The 19831-nt window shown below is 51.2% G+C and overlaps 2 protein-coding genes across 2 annotated transcripts in view; one reads left to right on the top strand and one right to left on the bottom strand.

Annotated features, from left to right (window-relative positions):
• The first annotated feature begins 277 nt into the window (after positions 1–277).
• Positions 278–7234, top strand: pecr (peroxisomal trans-2-enoyl-CoA reductase). Its single transcript, XM_052014886.1, is given in 9 exon segments — positions 278–399; positions 1442–1575; positions 2707–2872; positions 3673–3754; positions 4034–4064; positions 4066–4131; positions 4844–4933; positions 4935–4955; positions 7098–7234. Coding segments are annotated over 9 exon segments (819 nt in total). The 5' UTR covers positions 278–287; the 3' UTR covers positions 7215–7234.
• A 2463-nt stretch (positions 7235–9697) lies between these two features.
• Positions 9698–19831, bottom strand: part of ercc3 (excision repair cross-complementation group 3) — a 32722-nt gene continuing 22588 nt past the window's right edge. The window contains 7 exon segments of the mRNA XM_052014334.1: positions 9698–10211; positions 10820–10969; positions 12466–12584; positions 12860–12977; positions 13654–13750; positions 16159–16361; positions 17646–17830. Coding sequence (XP_051870294.1) covers positions 10086–10211; positions 10820–10969; positions 12466–12584; positions 12860–12977; positions 13654–13750; positions 16159–16361; positions 17646–17830 — 998 coding nt within the window. The 3' untranslated portion in view covers positions 9698–10085.

Raw genomic sequence — 19831 nt, 5'->3', positions numbered from 1 at the left:
GTGACCTCGCCAGAGGGAATCCCTAGTTACAGGGTGACCTGTGACCTCACCAGAGGGAATCCCTAGTTGGCAGGGTGACCTGTGACCTCACCAGAGGGAATCCCTAGTTACAGGGTGACCTGTGACCTCAGCAGAGTTACAGGGTGACCAGTGACCTCACCAGAGGGAATCCCTAGTTACAGGGTGACCTGTGACCTCACCAGAGGGAATCCCCCAGGAACAGGTGACGCCATCAGCGGGGGTGACACGTGGCTCGGCCATGTGACCCGCCGTCACGTGGGGCGGAGATGGCGGTGCGCGGGCTGTGGCGGGCGGCGCTGCTCCGGGGCCGGGCGGCGGTGGTGACGGGCGGCGGGAGCGGCATCGGTGCCGCCGTGGCCGCCGAGCTGCTGGCGTCAGGTGCGGGGCTCCGGGGTCGGAGGCCGTTAACTGTGACCCTTCACCTCCGAAATTAGGGACCCGCCCCCTCCCACAGCGCGGCGCTCCCTCAGCACCGCCCCCCATAGCGCGGCGCTCCCTCAGCACCGCCCCCCCATGGCGCGGCGCTCCCTCAGCACCGCCCCCCCATAGCGCGGCGCTCCCTCAGCACCGCCCCCCATAGCGCGGCGCTCCCTCAGCCCCGCCCCCTCCCACAGCGCGGCGCTCCCTCAGGCCCCGCCCCTCCCACAGCGCGGCGCTCCCTCAGCACCGCCCCCTCCCACAGCGCGGCGCTCCCTCAGCACCGCCCCTCCCATAGCGCGGCGCTCCCTCAGCACCGCCCCCCCCATGGCGCGGCGCTCCCTCAGCACCGCCCCCCATAGCGCGGCGCTCCCTCAGCACCGCCCCCCCCATGGCGCGGCGCTCCCTCAGCACCGCCCCTCCCACAGCGCGGCGCTCCCTCAGCACCGCCCCCTCCCATAGCGCGGCGCTCCCTCAGCACCGCCCCCCACAGCGCGGCGCTCCCTCAGCACCGCCCCCTCCCATAGCGCGGCGCTCCCTCAGCACCGCACCCCCCATAGCGCGGCGCTCCCTCAGCACCGCACCCCCATAGCGCGGCGCTCCCTCAGCACCGCACCCCCATAGCGCGGCGCTCCCTCAGCACCGCACCCCCCCATAGCGCGGCGCTCCCTCAGCACCGCACCCCATAGCGCGGCGCTCCCTCAGCACCGCACCCCATAGCGCGGCGCTCCCTCAGCACCGCACCCCATAGCGCGGCGCTCCCTCAGCACCGCACCCCCATAGCGCGGCGCTCCCTCAGCAACCGCACCCCCATAGCGTGGCGCTCCCTCAGCACCGCCACCTCCCATAGCGCGGCGCTCCCTCAGCACCGCACCCCCATAGCGCGGCGCTCCCTCAGCACCGCACCCCCATAGCGCGGCGCTCCCTCAGCACCGCCCATTGCCGTGCACTGGGTCACCCGGCGGGCGCTGCTGCTGTAAACTGATCGCGGTTCACTCGGCAGAATGTAATGTGGTGATTGCGTCTCGTAACATCGAGCGACTGAGAGAAGCAGCTGAGCAGCTTTCAGCGGCGCCGGCAGAGTCCAATCCCGCGAAGGTGACGCCGATCCAGTGTAACATCCGTAAGGAGGACGAAGTAGGGAGCGCGTTTATTTCCAATTCTCACGGTAACATTGGAACAGGCAGGTAGTGGAGGATATGGACCAGGGGCAGGCAGACGGGATTGGCATCATGGTCAGCGCTGACACTCAAATTCAGATTAGTTTGTACATACACCAGGGTGCAATGAAATTCCTTGTTTGGGTGAAGCTCACAGAGTCAACAGTGTGCATGGTAATAAATGCAGCATTCAGTACATCAAGCACAGGATAACAAATGCTGCAAGGAATTGTGACATCTGAGGTAGTGCAAAAAAAATGCTAGTGTGGCAATAACAGAAGAGGGAGAATTAAATCCAAGAACGTGGGAAGGGGGTGTGAGAGAGGTGACAGGTTCAGGAGTCTGACAGCAGTGGGGAAGAAGCTGTTCTTGATTCTGGACGTCCGGGCTTTCAGGCTCCTGTATCTTATCCCAGAAGGGTGGCAGGTACCCCTGACAATACCATTAGCCTTCCTGATCAACGTACCATGAAGAGGGACTGGATGGAAGGTGTGATGGACTGGGCGGTGTTTCTCTGCAGGTTCCGTTGGTCCAGAGCAGAGCAGTTGCCGTCCAGGCTGAGACGCAGCCCGTCAGGATACCTTCTATAGCGCATCTGTAGAAGTTTGAGAGAATCCTCATGGACAAGCTGAACCTTCTCAGACACCTGAGAAAGTGCATGCGGTGATGTGCTGTCTTGATCACTGCATCAATGTGGAGGGACCGGGAGGAGTTGTTGGTGATATGGATACCATGGAACTTGAAGATGTCGATCATCTCTACAGCTTCATTGATGAAGACAGGGTTGTGTTCACCACCTCTGTATGGCTCCCCCCCACCCACACATCACCCCACCCACTCAACCATCACTCCCCACACCCCTGATGTCTTTATATGTGTTTATATGGCTGGTTCACTTGAATTTCTGGTGAAGGGTGATCCCCAGAACATCAATAGTGGGATACTAGGCAGTTGGGCTCTCACTTGTTGGGAGAAGAACAAGTCTGCACAATGTTATTGGTTACTTGCCTATGCTTGAAAAGTCTTTCTGCACAGGTCTGGACTGCCTCATGGCTGAAGAGTTGGGTCTAACTGAGCCGTTCACGTTCTGATGTTCTATTCCTGGCAGGTGCGGAGTTTGATGCAGAAGGTCATGGAGTTACACGGCCGGATTGATTACCTGGTCAATAATGGAGGGGGTCAGTTCATCAGTCCCGCCGAACACATCACCACCAAAGGCTGGAATGCTGTGATCGACACCAATCTGACAGGAACATTCCTCTGTTCCCGGGAAGGTACAGGCAATGAGAAGAGGAAAGGGGTGCTGAGGGGGAGTGGGTGAGGTGGGGGGAGCATTGGAGGTGGTGGTTTGTCAGACTGGATATGAATCGAGGTGTGGAGAAAGGATGGGGTGTGGGCATGAGACAGGGACCGATTGGGGAAGGTTGTTACAGGAGAGCGGTTTCAGGGCGTGACCCGCAGTAAATTAGTTTATTATTGTCATATGTACCAAGCTACAGTGAAAAAATTTTGTTTGCATTGCCATCCATACAGATCATTTCATCACATCAGTGTGTTGAGGTAGTACAAGGGAAAATAACAGAACGCAGAGTAATGTGTTACAGAGAAAGTGCTACAGAGAAAGTGCAGTGCAGGCAGACAATAAGGTGCAAGGCCATAAGGATGATATCTTATTCGTCACATGTACATCGAAACACACAGTGAAATGCATCTCTTGTGTAGTGTTCTGGAGGTAGATTGTGAGGTCAAGGGTCCATCTTATCGTACTAGGGGACCATTCAATGGTCTTATAACAGTGGGATAGAAGCTGTCCTTGAGCCTGGTGGTACGTGCTTTCAGGCTTTTGTATCTTCTGCCTGATTGGGGGGGGGGGGGTGAAGAGAGTATGTCCCAGATGCAGTATAGACAGAGTCCACGGAGAGGAGGCTGGTTTCCGTGATGTGCTGAGCTGTGTCCACAACTCTCTGCATTATCTCAGGGTAGAGCTCAAGCCATTGAAGTCAGAACTTTGGATCAGGAATTGGAACAGTCTCTCCTTTCCTTCACCCCCTCCTTCAGCTTTACTCTCTTTCAGTGTATCGGTCCTGGATGAAGGAGAACGGTGGGGCCATCGTCAACATCGTGGCAGACATGTGGAAAGGATTCCCAGGAATGGCGTGAGTGTGGTTGAGGGAGGGCTGGTTACATCTCAGTGCCCTGCGTGCACGGGTCGCTGTCGAAGGGTCATCAACCTGCAGTGTTCCCCATCCCTCCACAGATGCCATCCGACCTGTCTTTATTTCATCTGTGCTGCCTTTGTTCTGAGTGTATGTCAGTGTCCTGGACCGTGGCAGCAGTCAGTGAGCTTGGGCTGGGGGAGATCTTGCTGGGCTGATATCAATCAATCAACCCCCTTGGTGCTGATATTTACCGTGTCTTATTTTGTTCATCCCAAGACACACAGGAGCTGCAAGAGCAGCTGTGGAACAATCTCACCAAGAGTCTGGCCATCGAGTGGGCTGACAGTGGAGTGCGGGTGAACTCTGTGGCTCCGGTGAGTACAACCACCTGCCTTACCCCCCCACCCCCCCACACCCATCTATGTGTGGCTCCGTGCCTCTCTGTCGGCCGAACTCTATCTGCCTCTGGCTGGCTGTTCTACAGTAAATCCTTGCTGAAATTTCTGCTCACAAGTCGGATCATCCCCAGCCTGCAGTGCACAAATCAGAGACGAGCTGGAGGTCCGATCTCATCTGCTGGATACACCACAACCAAGTCCAGGGCCAGAACACCGAGGTGCTGAGCTGAGCAGTTGGCCTCACCAGAAGGTTTCTGCAGACAGCTCACCCTCAGTCATTTAAGCTGGGTCATTTCAAGTGTTTTATTTTTCTTTGGTTCATCTTATGTTTCCAATTTCTAGTTCTTTTAAGGAGCTTTCAACTAATTTTATTTTAAAGTAATTCATGATTATTTAAACAGCTGTTAATCTGATGGTCAGAGATGTTCTAACAAGGATTCACCCGCTGACACCCAGTCACCGCTCCTGACCATCACTGGGGTACAGAGAGTCAGCTCGATACTGGCGTTGGACAAGAGCTGAACTGGGTCCTGGATGATACAGCACATTATCTCTTGGATTCTGACACTCTCCTGGGCTCCTGCCCTCTCTGACCTTTTCTGCTAACCCTCACTGAAAGCTGAAGGGTTTTAAGGAAATTCAGTTCCCCTCCCACACCCCCTCACTCGAAGTCCTTTCTGCTTCACAGGGAGTTATTTTTTCAGAATCGGCTGTGGCCAACTACAAGGAGCTGGGACCCCAAATATTCAAAGACTACGTCTCGAAAATCCCGGCCAAGGAGACTGGGTGTTCCAGAGGAGGTGAGGCCCATTGTTTGGATTGTGTCGCCCCCAGAGACCATTAAGGTCCATCCTGTCTGTATTGGCATTCACCCCTCACTACCAACAACTGCCCTTTTACATCTTGAAGGATTCTGCTTCAACTGTGAAACTCTTGGTGAATCGTGGAGGTAGGGGTGTGTGTGTGTGCGCGTGAGAGAGAGAGAGAGAAAAAGAAAAGAGGCTCCTAAAGATAATAAGCCAGACGCATTAAACATGACCATTGGATAGCCTCAGGAGAGGAATCTGCTGTCGTTGTCTGGTGTGATCTCCATGTACTCCAGACCATGGCCCCTGACACCACCCAGTAAGATACACTGCTGAGGGGCAATTAGTGACAAATGAAGACCCATCAACTGAGTGAACAATGCCCAGAATCAGACTTCCAGGACAAGGTGTTGTCCATGATCAGGTGCTACAAACCTGGCACAAAGGTCCAGGGACTCTGCCCCAGTGGTGGGAGCAGCCACTGGAAAGGGTTCGGAGGAAGGGACCTTGGGTTAAAACCCTCCTGCCACCACACAGTTTGCTCAAGAGACAGAAAAACTGGCGTCTGCCAACACTGTTTGCTACTTTGTTAGCTGTCTTAGATTGTGGATGACACAGAGGTTGGGGGTGTTGTGGATAGTGTGGAGAGCTGTCAGAGGTTACAGCGGGACATAGGATACAAAACTGGGCTGAGAAGTGGCAGATGGAGTTCAACCCAGATAAGTGTGAAGTGGTTCATTTTGGTAGATCAAATATGGTGGCAGAATATAGTATTAATGGTTGGACTCTTGGCAGTGTGGAGGATCAGAGGGATCTTGGGGTCCGAGTCCAGAGGACGCTCAAAGCAGCTGCACAGGTTGACTCTGTGGTTAAGAAGACATATGGTGTATTGTCCTTCATCAATCGGGGATTTGAATTTAGGAGCCAAGAGGTAATGTTGCAGCTATATAGGACCCTGGTCAGACCTCCACTTGGAGTATTGTGCTCAGTTCTGGTCGCCTCACTACAGGAAAGATGTGGAAGCCATAGAAGGGTGCAGAAGAGATTTACAAGGATGTTGCCTGGATTGGGGAGCAATGCCTTATGAAAGCAGGTTGAGGGAACTCGGCCTTTTCTCCTTGGAGTGACGGAGGATGAGGGGGTGACCTGATAGAGGTGTATAAGATGATGAGAAGCATTGATCGTGTGGATAGTCAGAGGCTTTTCCCCAGGGCTGAAATGGTGGCCATAAGAGGACACAGGTTTAAGGTGCTGGGAAGTAGGTACAGGAGATGTCAGGGGTACTTTTTTTTTACTCAGAGTAGTGAGTGTGTGGCATGGGCTGGCCTGCAACGTCGGTGGATGTGATAGGGTCTGACTTTCAGATAGGTACATGGAGCTTAGAAAAATAGAGGGCCATGGGTAAGCCTAGTAATTTCTAAGGTAGGGACATGTTCGGCATAGCTTTGTGGGCCGAAGAGCCTATTGTGCTGTATGTTTCTGAAGTGATGGGAATCGGGTGGCTTCTGCCAAAAATAAGCCGTGAATGTTATATATGTTAAAAAAACTGCAGAAGCTGAAAACCTGAACTAAAAGAAACCCCAGAAAATGCTGGGAAACACTCAGTGGGTCAGTCAGCATCTGTGAAGAGAGAAACAGAGATAACAGTTGAGGCCCAGGACCATTCTTTGGGAATTTTACTGATTTTAACTATCCCATAACTGCCACATTTGGTCACCTGGTCTCACCCAACCAGATATATTCCCCTTGTTCCATCCAGCCCCTCCCCCACCCTATCTGGTACCCAGACTAACTTGCTTCTCCCCTTCCCAGACCTGATGAAAAAATCCTGGACCCAAAACATTGGCCGTTTCTCTCTCCTCAGACGCTGTCTGACCTGCTGACCATTGAGAGAATTTTCTGTTTTAATTCTGTATTGTATACTTCTGCAATCTTTATGAAGTATTTTTGAAATAAATGCTGGCACCACTCAGTGAACAAATGCCAAAGCATCGCACCTTGCAGACCTGTGGAGGTCCTGAGGTGAGAAGAGCTAATTTCAGGTATTGGATGCTCCCCGTCACCCATTTCACATCTAGACCGTGTCCGGTTCTTTAGCCGACTGATAACCTGACCGCCTTTTCTCCCCAACTCCAGGTCGCTCACCGTGGTTGCTTCTTGCTTTCACCGGCTGCCTCGTTCATCAGTGGCGAGACAGTGAAGGTTGATGCAGGGCAGAGCCTCTACTCGAGCCCCTGGGAAAATTCCTGGTAAGGACATGACTTTCTCTCCCTCTTCAAAAACTCTTCCCTTCCCTCCTGAACCATAAACCAGGATAGCAGAGCACTCTCCTGCATAAAAGTCGGGAAGTCATATTACAGCTGTATAAAACATTAGTTAAGTCAAAGTATTGTGTGCAGTTCTGGTCACCACACTACAGGAAGGGTGTGGAGGCTTTGGAGAGGGTGTGGAAGAGGCTTGCTGTAGATTTAGGGTAAGGGTAAGGAGATTCAGAGGAGATCCAAGGGGAACCTTCTTCACCCAGAGAGCGGTGAGTACCTGGAACACACTGTCAGAGAGAGTGGGGGAAGCAGAGTCACTGACAGCATTTAAGGGCATTGAGTACAGGAGTGGGGACATTATGTTGCAGTTGTACAAATTGTCGGTGAGGCACCACTTGGAGCACTGTGTACAGTTGTGGTCGCCCTGTTATAGGAAAGCCGTGGTTAAACTGGAAAGAGTGCAGAGATTTACGAGGATGTTGCCAGGACTCGAGGGCCTGAGTTACAGGGAGAGGTTGGCCAGGCTGGGTCTTTATTCCTTGGAACGTAGGAGAATGAAGGGTGACCTTAGAGAAATGTTTAAAATGATGAGGGGCAGAGATAAGGTGGACGGTAACAGTCTTTTCCCCAGGGTGGGGGAGTCCAAAACTAGGGGTCATAGGTTTAGGGTGAGGGGGAAAGATTTAAAAGGAACCTGAGGGGCAACTTTTTCACGCAGAGGGCGGTGAGTATATGGAACGAGCTGCCAGAGGAAGTGGGTGAAGCAGGTACAACAGGATCATTTAAGAAGCACTTGGATAGGTACATGGAGGGGCGGGGCTTGGAGGGATATGGGCCGAACGCAGGAAATTGGGACTAGCTGGGTGGGCACCGTGGTCAGTATGGACTGGTTGGGCTGAAGGGCCTGTATCTGTGCTGTATTGCTCTATTACTCTATAGTGTGTCCAGAGGAGCATGTGAATCACCCAGGGATAGAGGCCATGAGCCAAGTGCTAGGAGAAGGGGAGTAACTTGGATGGGTGCTCACTGGTCAGAACAGCCTGTTTCTGTGCTGTACAACTCTATCACCACTCACGGTGTTGCGTTTGCATCTCCTCAGACCACGACCGCTGGCCGCCAGCTCCAGAAAGCAGGAGTTCTGCCCTCATGGCTGCTTTTCTGTCCGGAAAACCACCCTCAAAGATGTAGCAGTGCTAGGAGTTCCTTCAAGGCAGCGGATGGCCGCCCAGAGTGAACAACGACTGCACAGATTGTGGCTTGAAGAATAATGTACTCATAAAGGAATAATTATTTTTAAAATATTAAAGCACCATCAGCTGAAGTGATTCTTTAACACACTGCTCCCTTTACACTGTCTCATCGAGCTTGGTGGAGTACTCCCACATCAAATAGTCAGAGGGCAGGAACTGTAACAGGGATGGAGCAAGGATCCAATAACAAGTGGCTATGCAAGTGGACAGGGTGGTAAAGAAGGCATGCGGCACGCTTGCCTTCATTGGTAGGGGTGCTGAGTACAAGAGTCAGGAAGTCATGCTGCAGCTGTGTAAAACTTTAGTCAGACCACACTTGGAGTACTGTGTGCAGTTCTGGTCGCCCCATTACAGGAAGGATGTGGAGACTGTGGAGAGGGTGCAGAAGAGGTTCACCAGGATGCTGCCTGGATTAGAGGGTACGAGCTATAAGGAGAGGTTGGACAAACTTGGGTTGTTTTCTTTGGAGTGTCAGAGGCTGAGGGGAGACCTGACAGAGGTTTATAAAATTATGAGAGGCATAGATAGGGTAGACTGAATCTGTTCCCCAGGGTAGAAATGTCAAACACCAGCCTCCTCTACATCAGTGGGACCCGACACGGACTGGGTGACCACTTCGTCGAGCACCTTGGCTCCGTCCACCGCAACAGCCGGGACCTGCTGGTGGCCACCCACTTCAATTCCACATCCCACATCCCACTCCCACACTGACCTGTCCATCCACGGCCTTGTCCACTGCCACGTTGAGGCCAAGCGCAGGTTGGAGGAACAACACCTCATATTCCGCCTTGGGAGTCTCCAACCTGACGGCCTCAACATCGATTCCAGTAACCCCTCCCCTCTTTCCCCCACCCTCATAACCTGCCCATCCATTCCCCATCATTCCATGGTCCACTGCCCTCTCCTACCGGATTCCTTCTTCTTTAGCCCTTTGCCTCTTTTACCTTTCACCTTCTTACATCTCCCCCCTCCCCCAACCTACCTACCTTCCCTCCCCCCCTCACCTGGACTCACCTGCGCTCCTTCCCTGACCTCCTTATTCCGGCTTCTGCCCTCTTCCTCTCCAGTCCAGGTGAAGGGTCTCGACCCAAAATGTCGGCTGTTTATTTCCCTCCCTAGGCACTGCCTGACCTGGTGAGTTCCTCCAGCATTTTGTGTGTTGCTCCACATTTCCAACATTGCAGAATCTCTTCTGAAACACCACAGGACATGCTTTTAAGGTTGGGGTGTGGGTAGGGGGGGTGTAGTTTAAAGGTGATGTGAGGGGCAAGTTTTTTTATGCATAGTGGTAGGTGCCTGGAATGGGTTACCAGGGGTAGCAGTAGGAGCAGGCGGTTTGGTGGACTTTAAGAGGTTGTAGATAGATGAAGGGAAATGGACGATGCACAGGAAGAGGAAATTTAGTGTAAACTGGCATCAAAATTGGTACAAGATTGTGGGCCCACTGTTCTGTGTTCTAAATGTAACAAATGGACATTTAATAGAAAATAATTATTTATTCCAACCTCTCTCCAACTGAGAGTGATAATAAATACCCCAAACAACGGTGCACTGGTTTTCAACATGAAAAACATTGTCCTGACCTCCAGTGTTGGCCCACGGTTCACTCGCTCTCATTTCCGGAAGCGTTTGAAGAGAGGGTGGATGTTCTTGCCGAGGCTCTTGCTCCGCTGGTATTCCAGATAAACGGTATCGTCCGCTCCGGACATGGAGCTCATTGTGCCGGCACGCCGGGAGATCTGGGGAGGGAGAGGCAACAGAGGAAGGTGAGAGCCTGGGAGGACGAGGTACCACTGCAGTGGGCAGCAGCCCATCTCTGGGGCTGGGTCCTCACGCATCAAGACATGGCTCCACACCTTCACCCCAGAACGAGGAGCCTGGGTCTAGGCTCACACATTGGATCTGCTCACTTCTCATCCACACTGTCAGCAGCCACACCCCCGGAGCTGAGGTGTGCTCAGTGCCCCAGCCAGTCCTCTCTCTGCAGACACACAGCACAGCCCACTGAGTTCATGCTGACCATAAGACACCGATTTACACTGATCTCGTTTTATTCCCCCCACATTCCCATCAACTCCCCCCGAGATTCTACCCCTCACCCACACACGGGGGACAACTTACAGTGGTTAATTAACCCACCGACCCGCATGTCTTTGGGATGTGGGAGGAAACCGGAGCACCCGTCACAGGCAGAACGTGCAAACTCCACATAGACAGCACCCGAGGTCGGGACTGAACCTGGGTCTCCGGAGTGGAGAGGCAGTAGAACTACCTGCCGCACCATGGTGCTGTTCCTGTAGCTTCACCATTTCCTGCAGTAGCCCAGGGCTCGGACCAGACCCCTTACCTGTCCCTTGGAGCCGAACTCCCCAAGCACCACCTCTTCCTCTGCATCCAGGTCGGAGGCAGCGAGAACCTTCTGCAGCAGCTGCTGCTGCTCCTCCTTGGTACCAAAGGACAGATCTTCCTCGTCCATCCCAGCCAGCTTCGTGATCACCTGCAGAGACAGCGCGGCACACGGTTCTCGTTCAGTCTGAGGCAGTAACTCCAGGTCATCAGTGACAGGCAAAGTCCCAGGCATAAACCCCCTCCTATTCCAGAGACCGAGCACACGCCAGTACCCGGTGACGGCTCTGTCCGTGGTGAAAGGGCCGTACACCCTGGCCGACACAGTTTCCAGGTCACAGGGTCTCGTGCTCTGTGAGAGTAACTCTAGGAGAGAGTATGATCGGACCTGGAGGCATCACTGCTACCATAGCACAACAAGCTGCTGTTCAGCAAATGAAGGGCAGGGACACCACAGAGGAGGTGATGATAGTGGTCGATGAGGGGAGAGCAGTGGATGTTGTCTACATGGGCTTTAGTAAAGCATCTGACAAGGTTCCTCGTGGTAGGCTGATCCAGAAGATTAAGTGAGCTGGTAAGTTAGATACAAAATGGGCTGGTCATAGAAGAACCATAGAACACTACAACACAGAAAACAGGCCATTCAGCCCTTCTAGTCTGTGCCAAAACGTTATTCTGCTAGTCCCATTGACCTGCACCCAGTCCATAACCCTCCAGACCTCTCCCGTCCATGTATCTATCCAATTTATTCTTAAAACTTAAAGAGTAAGCCCGCATTTACCACAGCAGATGGCAGCCCGTTTCACACTCCCACCACTCTCTGAGTGAAGAAGTTCCCTCTAATGTTCCCCCTAAACCTTTCCCCTTTCACCCTAAAGCCATGTCCTCTCGTACTTATCTCTCCTAATCTAGGTGGAAAGAGCCTACTCGATAGGGTGGTGGTGGAGGGGAGTTTTTTCTGACTGTGGAGAGGTCTGTGACCAGTGGTATTCCACAAGGATCAGTGTTGGGGACCTCTGTTGGATGAAAATGTAGGTGGGCTGAATAGTAAGTTTGCAGACGACACAAAAATCAGTAGAGTTTTGGCTGGCGAGGATGGTTGTCAAAGGATACAGCAGGAGACAGACCACTTGGCAATTTGGGTGGAGAAATGGCAGGTGGAGTTTAATCCGGTGAGGTATACGGGTGTATTAAGGGAAAAAGAGTAACTGGGGAGAGGACAGAGCCCCTCAAAGACCAAAGTGGACATCTTTGTGCGGAGCCGCAGGAGATGGGTGAGATCTTCAAAGAGTACTTCTCTTCTGTTTTTACCGTGGAGAAGGATATGCAGACTTCGGACCTTCAGACATTTAATGGGGAGGTCCTGGGGATAGTCTGCATTACAGCACAGAAGGTGCTGAATTTCTTATAATGTATGAAGGTAGATAAATTTCCAGGTGAAAAACACGACGATGTGAGGAGGACTCAGCAGGCCAGGCAGCATCCGTGGAGAAAAGCAGGCTGTCAATGTTTTGGGTCAGTACCCTTTTTCAGGACTGAAGATAGGAAAAGAGGAAGCCCTGTTACCTCAAAGGTAACAGACGGTGCCCGAGCTTAACCCTTACCCCACTCCAAGGGCAACTCTGTCCCTCTCTCGGTATAATTTACCTTAAAGCTGTAGCCCTGGTCCACCAGGAACCTTTGTCTTTTAGCAGAGTAAGCCATCTCCTGGGTATCCTGGGACACCAGTGAGTAGAAGAACGCGTTGTATTCCTCAGCGACCATCCCTGTGAAAGAGGCAAGGACCGAACACCGCTTGAGAGTCAGAGGCTGCACGGAGAAGACAAAACGCAATCCAGCTTTGGCACTCACAGGTAATTTAGGATCATGGAGTCAAACAGATCCCAACAGAGGCCAATTTGTCCATCACCACCATGGAGGGTTTATTTGGTGAAAAATATAAGCTCAGTGGGGAGAGTTGTGACAGGGAGCACCCACACCCCGCCCCCCCATCAGCCTCCCCGCACCCCACACCCCACTCACTGCATGGATCCTCACCCACCTTTCTTTGCCCGCAGCACTCTACCCAATCGTTGGGCTTCCTGCCTCCGGGAACCTCCGTGTGAAGAGATCTGGATCAACACGTTGGCCTCGGGGAGATCAAACGAGGTGTCACCCACCTGCCGAGTGATCAGAGTGTCAGCTCTCCGTCCCTGCCGTCTCCCACCACCACCACCCCACCACCCCCCCACGCACACACACACACCGCTCCAACCACAGCCGAGGCAATGCACAGAGGAGCTGACCCAGCATGGACCAGTACAGCCCAACCCACCCCACCCACGCCCAACACCCGCCATCAGTGGCTCCAATACACCATGCACACAGCACCTACCAATGATAGGCAGCAGCTCATTCCATCGAGCTTCTGATCCCCAGTCCATCACAAAAACCAGCCTCCTCTCCAATCACTTGCGAAAGCAGAAAACATAATCAAGGACCCCTCCCACCCGGACATTCTCTCTTCTCCCCTCTCCCATCAGGCAGAAGATAAGAAAGCTTGAGAGCACGTACCACCAGGCTCAAGGACAGCCTCTATAAGACTCTTTAACAAACCTCTCACGTGAAAAGCCAAACTCTTGATCTCTCAATCTACCTCGTCGCGGCCCTCGCACTTTATTTGTCTGCCTGCACTGCACTCTCTCGGTAACTGTAACTCTATATTCTGCATTCTGTTTTCCTTTTGTACTACCTCAATGTACTTATGTTTGGAATGATCTGTCTGGATGGCACGCAAACAGAAGCCTTTCACTGCATCTCGGTACACATGAGAATAATAAGACAATTCCCATTTACCTTGGAGATGAAGATGGTGTTGATCTTCGGGTTGTGAGTGAAGTTTTGCAGAATTTGCATCCTTTCCCCTTGGGATGTGGGGCCATAAATGTAAGGCCTGAAATGAAGGAAACCTCCAATGAACAGTTACATCAAAACTCAACGCAACCACCAACAACCCCAGAGTCCAGCCACTACACAGAACAGGCCATTTCATGAGGCGCCCCGAGTATAATCCAAACTCCACACTCTGAACAGTCTAGAAAGTTACACGGTACAAACCCAGTAAGATCTTCCAGTCAATTATCAAAGGTGACGCAATTATTGGTCAATGTTCCTAACATGCAGGGCCATTGATGCTTCCCCACCACTAACCACAACTAAAGCCCCCATTCTTTACCCCACCCCTCCAGGCTGACAGACAGCATCACCTCTCGGTACAGATAGGTGTCAGGGAAACATTTCTACTTTTACTGACGGATACTCTCACTGATGTGATCACTTTCAGGGACAGGAGACGTTCAATTTTATTGCACTGGCCAAGCTATCCTCCCATTTATCTGGTGCCTCAGACCGGAAGGATTCAGTGCACAGCATCTGCCTCCCTCTGGGTACTGGTTGGGCATCAGTGGATTACACCAATGGCTATCAGGTGAACAGGAAACTTGCAGTGAGAGGGAGTAAGCCTGGATCCAGGCCTGGGCATTAAAAAGGCTTTAAAAGTCAGGTTTAAAATTTGGCAAATCATGCAGCTGCATAAATCCTTAGTGGGCCACATTTGGAGTATTGCATGCAGTTTTGGTGGCCTCACTACAGGAAGGATGTGAAGGCTTTGGAGAGGGTGCAGAAGAGATTACCCAGAGTGCTGCCTGGATTAGAGGGTATGAGCTGCAAGGAGAGGTTGGACAAACTTGGATTGTTTTCTCTAGAGCATCAGAAGCTGAAGGGAGACCTGATGGAGGTTTATAAAATTATGAGAGGCACAGATATGGTAGGCAGTCAGAGTCTTTTCCCCAGGGTGAAAATATCAAACACGAGAAGGTATAGGTTTAAGATGAGAGGGGGAAAGTTTAAAGGAGATGTACGAGGCAAGGTTTTGTTTTACACAGAGAGCGGTGGGTGCCTGGAACACGCTGCCAGGGGTGGTGGTGGAGGCAGATACGATACTGGCGTTTTAAGAGTCATTTAGACAGACACATGAAGAGGCAGGGAGTGGAGGGACATAGACCACACGCAGGCAGATGGGATTAGTTTAAATTGGCATCAGACATGGCAGAATAGAACATAGAACAGTACAGCACAATACAGGACCTTCGGCCCACAATGTTGTGCCGACCTTTAAACCTCGCCTAAGACTATCTAAACCCTTCCTCCCACATATCCCTCTATTTTAAATTCCTCCATATGCTTATCTAACAATTTCTTGAATTTGACCAACGTACCTGCCTCCACCACTGCCCCAGGCAGCGCATTCCATGCCCCAACCACTCTCTGGGTAAAAATCCTTCCTCTGATATCTCCCTTGAACTTCCCACCCATTACTTTAAAGCCATGCCCTCTTGTATTGAGCATTGGTGCCCTGGGAAAGAGGCGCTGGCTGTCCACTCTATCTATTCCTCCTAATATTTTGTACACCTCTATCATGTCTCCTCTCATCCTCCTTCTCTCCAATGAGTAAAGCCCTAGCTCCCTTAGTCTCTCCTCATAATGCATACTCTCTAAACCAGGCAGCATCCTGGTAAATCTCCTCTGCACCCTTTCCAACGCTTCCACATCCTTCTGATAATGAGGCGACCAGAACTGGACACAGTACTCTAAGTGTGGTCTAACCAGAGTTTTATAGAGCTGCATCATTACCTCGCGGCTCTTAAACTCGATCCCTCGACTTATGAAAGCTAACACCCCATAAGCTTTCTTAACTACCCTATCCACCTGTGAGGCAACTTTCAGGGATCTGTGGATACGGACCTCGAGATCCCGCTGCTCCTCCACACTGCTAAGGAATGAAGGGCCCATTCCTGTGCTGTATTGTTCTATGTGCTAAATGGCTCCTATAATAAGAGTGAGACTCAAGGGGCTGAAAGAACTGAACCATGGGCAAGGCCAAGCACTCAAACAGCAGCAGCTCCTGAGGTGATAGAGAGTTCACCGTGTAATTGCCCGGGGAGATCACGTCACCTCACCCAGCACCAGAAGCACCTGGATTCAGAGCAGCTGGTTCCAGCAGCGGAGGAAACAAACCAGGGAGAACATCCGAGGAAGAACGGACAAGGATTTGGGAGTTGTGATGATGTGTTCACTGGGCAGAGTGGGGAGTTCACCCCTCCAAGCTTGTGCTAGCTCACTCACTGTGCATGTGTTCATAAATCAGGGGCAGCTTCCTTCCTTCCCAGCACCTCACCATCACCTTCTGTCAGCCAAGAGGCACCGCAGTCACATCTGACACCCTGCTGAAGCCAACTCCACTCTCACTGACCTTGGCTTCACTGCAAGCCGGGTGTGTAAAAGGTGTTGAAAATGCCTTACTTGTTTAGCCTGATTGCGTACTCCTTCAGTGCAAACACGTTGTCTGCAAACACAATGATCTTATCATTCCTCCGCTCGTGAAAACGAATCAAGAATTGACAAGCTCTGAACTTGTTGGGGTTCATCACGTACAGCAGCATCCGCTTCTTTGTCTTAATTGCCACGTACTCCCTGTAAAATTCAGGCGACATCGGGCACCAGACCTGCACAACAAACAGGGATTATCAAGGCAGTGCCCGAGGACCTCTCCCACACACCTTCAGCTAGAGACTGAAGGCACCCAACACCACGTCACAGATTGTGAACAGAGAGCGTGTTTCAGTGCTGGGATAAAACGGAACGTCGCCCGGATACTGGGAGAACCTCCTGCCTCTGCAGCTGCCTTGAAAACTCTAAATCCTGAACTTCTCAAACTGGTTCAATGTTTACTTCAGTGCATGGGACAACTTGTCCAGACTGCCCAAAAACAGTGGACTCTCCTTATTCCCTGTAACTCTCCTCCATCTTGTGCCCTGAAGGGGAATTCTAGATAGGGTGCACACCAGCTGGTGAGCTGAGAAAACAATCAATCCTATATGAGCCTAACATGTCAACCCAGCGGGAAGGGAACCAGGATTCTTACCCAGACTCCCTGTGACTCCAGTCCCTTTGTTCACTTATGTAGTCCAGCAAGGCATTCATTTATTCAGGCACCAGCTGTACCTCAGGGCAAACAGGAGAGGGCCAAAACAAATGTCAGCCTTGTGAGTGTGCCCAATCCATCACAGGCACATCCCTCCCCACCATCAGTAGTATCTACAGGTGCTGCCTCAACAAGGCAACATCCGTCATCAAAGATCCCCCACCACCACCATCTCACAGCTCCCATCGGGCAGGTGGTACAGAAGCGTGAAGTCCCACACCACCAGGTTCAGGAACAGCTACTTCCCTTCAACCATTCAGTTCTTAAACCAACTAGCAAAACCCTAATCACTACAGCTTAGCAACACTGTGACCACTTTGATCACTTTGCACTAAAATGGACTTTTTTTTGTTCTAATTCTGTTCTTTCTTGTAAAAATTGTGTATGATAGACTTAATGACCTCTGGACTGCTGTGTAACTAAAGTTTTACTTGGTACTATGTAGTGAACCTTGAGTTGTTTGAACTAATCGCAATTAATATAAAAATACAGTTAATAGGCAAAGTCATTGTCTGGTGTGGTTTGTCCTGTGCTGCAATTAATTTGGTTTAATTGGCAACAATTACGTGTATTTGCGACTAGTTTGGACATTCGCCCATCTTGCTGGATGAGCCTGGTGTCCTAGGGAATGCAGCAGATTGTGAGGTCAGTGATATACTGGTTACAGTGCTGGTCCTGTTCCAGGCTGCATGTGGAGGCATGGGAGGTAAACAAGCAGCTTGTAGCTCGTGAGAAAATGACCAGATGTAATATCTTGCAAGATGGGTCCATACAGATGCCTCCTACTCTTCTGTGTGATACTCACCTCAGCACACTGCACCTTGGCAATATATCCACTATTCTGGAGCTCCATCCAATTAGCTTCAAAGAGTTTGGGCCCAATGAGGAAATTGAGGTCCACAATCTTGTCATCTTCCCGGACCAGGGTGGCTGTCAGCCCCAGCTTGCAATGTGCCTGGACGATGGTGAGAACACGGCGGAACATTTTCGCTGCACAGAACACAGGTCTGGATCACTGCCACCGCCACAACACCAAGTACACATCGAACAACATAAAAGCAACACTGAAGAATCCATTCACAAATTAAGCTTCAAAGGGTCAGCGAGGAACAATGTGCTGGTTACAACACATTTTATGTACAGAGAGGCCAGACTGGACCTGGTACTAGGGAATGAGCCTGATCAGGTTGCAGATCTCTCAGTGGGAGAGCACTTTGGAGACAGTGCCCATAACTGATAGGAGCAGACGATATGGGAAATTATTCAATTCGGGGAGGGGGAATTCTGATGCTATTAGGCAGGAACTTGGGAGCGTAAGTTGGGAACAGATGTTCTTGGAGAAGTGCAGAGCAGAAATATGGAGGTTGTTTAAGGAATACTTGCATGGGGCTCTGGATAGGTTTGTCCCATTGAGGCAGGGTAAGGATGGTAGAGTGAAGGAACCGTGGTTGACACAAGATGTAGGATATCTTGTCAAGAGGAAGAAAGAAGCTTACCTGAGGTTTAGAAAGCAAGGATCAGACAGGGCTCTGGAAAGTTACAAGGTAGCCAGGAGGGAGCTTAAGAATGGACTTAGGAGAGCTAGAAGGGGGCATGAGAAGTCCTTGGCGAGTAAGCTTAAGGAAAACCCCAAGGCACTCTACACATATGTGAAGAATAGGAAGATGATTGGAGTGAGAGCAGGACCGATCAGGGATAAAAGAGGAAACATGTGCCTGGAGTCGGAAGAGGTAGGGGAGGTCCTTAATGAATACCTCGCTTTAGTATTCACCAGTGAGAGAGACCTTGCCATTTGTGAGCATGGTGTACGACAGGCTGATACGCTAGGGCATGTCGACGTGAGGAAAGAGGATGTGCTGGAACTTTCGAAAAACATTAGGATAGATAAGTCGCCGGGGCCAGATGGGATATATCCAAGGTTATTACGGGAAGCTAGGGAAGAGATTGCTGCTCCTTTGGTGATGATCTTGCCGTCCTCACTGGATGCAGGAGTAGTGCCGGATGATTGGAGGGTGGCAAATGTTGTTCCTTTAAGAAAGGGAGTAGGGATAACACTGGGAATTACAGACCAGTGAATCTTACTCCAGTGGTGGGCAAGTTACTGGAGAAGATTCTTAGAGACAGGATTCAGGGGCATTTGAAGCATAGGCTGATTAGGGGCAGTCAGCCTGGCTTTGTGAGGGGGAGGTTGTGCATCACAAGCCTGACTGAATTCTGTGAGGATGTGACAAAGCACATTGATGAAGGTCGAGCAGTGGATGTGGTGTACATGGATTTTAGTAAGGCATTTGATAAAGTTCCTCATGGAAAGTTTATTCAGAAAGTCGGGAGGCATGGAATCCAGAGAAACTTGACTGTGTGGATTCAGAATTGGCTCGCTTAAGGAAGACAGAGGGTAGTGGTAGATGGAGCATATTCTGCCTGGAGGTCGGTGACCAGTGGTGTTCCGCAGGTATCTGTTCTGGGACCCCTGCTCTTTGTGATTTTTATAAATTAATTGGATAAGGATGTGGAAGGTTGGGTTAATAAGTTTGCTGATGACACGAAGGTTGGTGGTGTTGTAGATAGTGTAGATGGTCGCTGTAGGTTACAACAGGACGTTGATAGGATGCAGAGCTGGGCTGAGAAGTGGCAGATGGAATTCAACCCGGAAAAGTGTGAAGTGATACACTTTGGAAGATCAAATTTGAAGGCAGAGTACATAGTTAATGGCAGGACGCTTAGCAGTGTGGAGGAACAGAGGGATCTTGGGGTCCATGTTCATAGATCCCTCAAGGTTGCTGTGCAGGTCAAAAGGGTTGTTACAAAGGTATATGGTGTGTTGGCCTTTATTAGTTGGGGTATTGAGTTCAAGAGTCACGAGGTGATGTTGCAGCTCTATAGAACTCTGATCAGACCGCACTTAGTGTATTGTGTTCAGTTCTGGTCGCCTCATTATAGGAAGGATGTGGAAGCTTTAGAGAGGGTGCAGAGGAGATTTACCAGGATGCT

The sequence above is a fragment of the Pristis pectinata genome, chromosome 1 (assembly GCF_009764475.1).
Source record: "Pristis pectinata isolate sPriPec2 chromosome 1, sPriPec2.1.pri, whole genome shotgun sequence".
NCBI classification, from domain to species: Eukaryota; Metazoa; Chordata; class Chondrichthyes; order Rhinopristiformes; family Pristidae; genus Pristis; species Pristis pectinata.
This window is presented reverse-complemented; position numbering and strand designations above follow the sequence as displayed.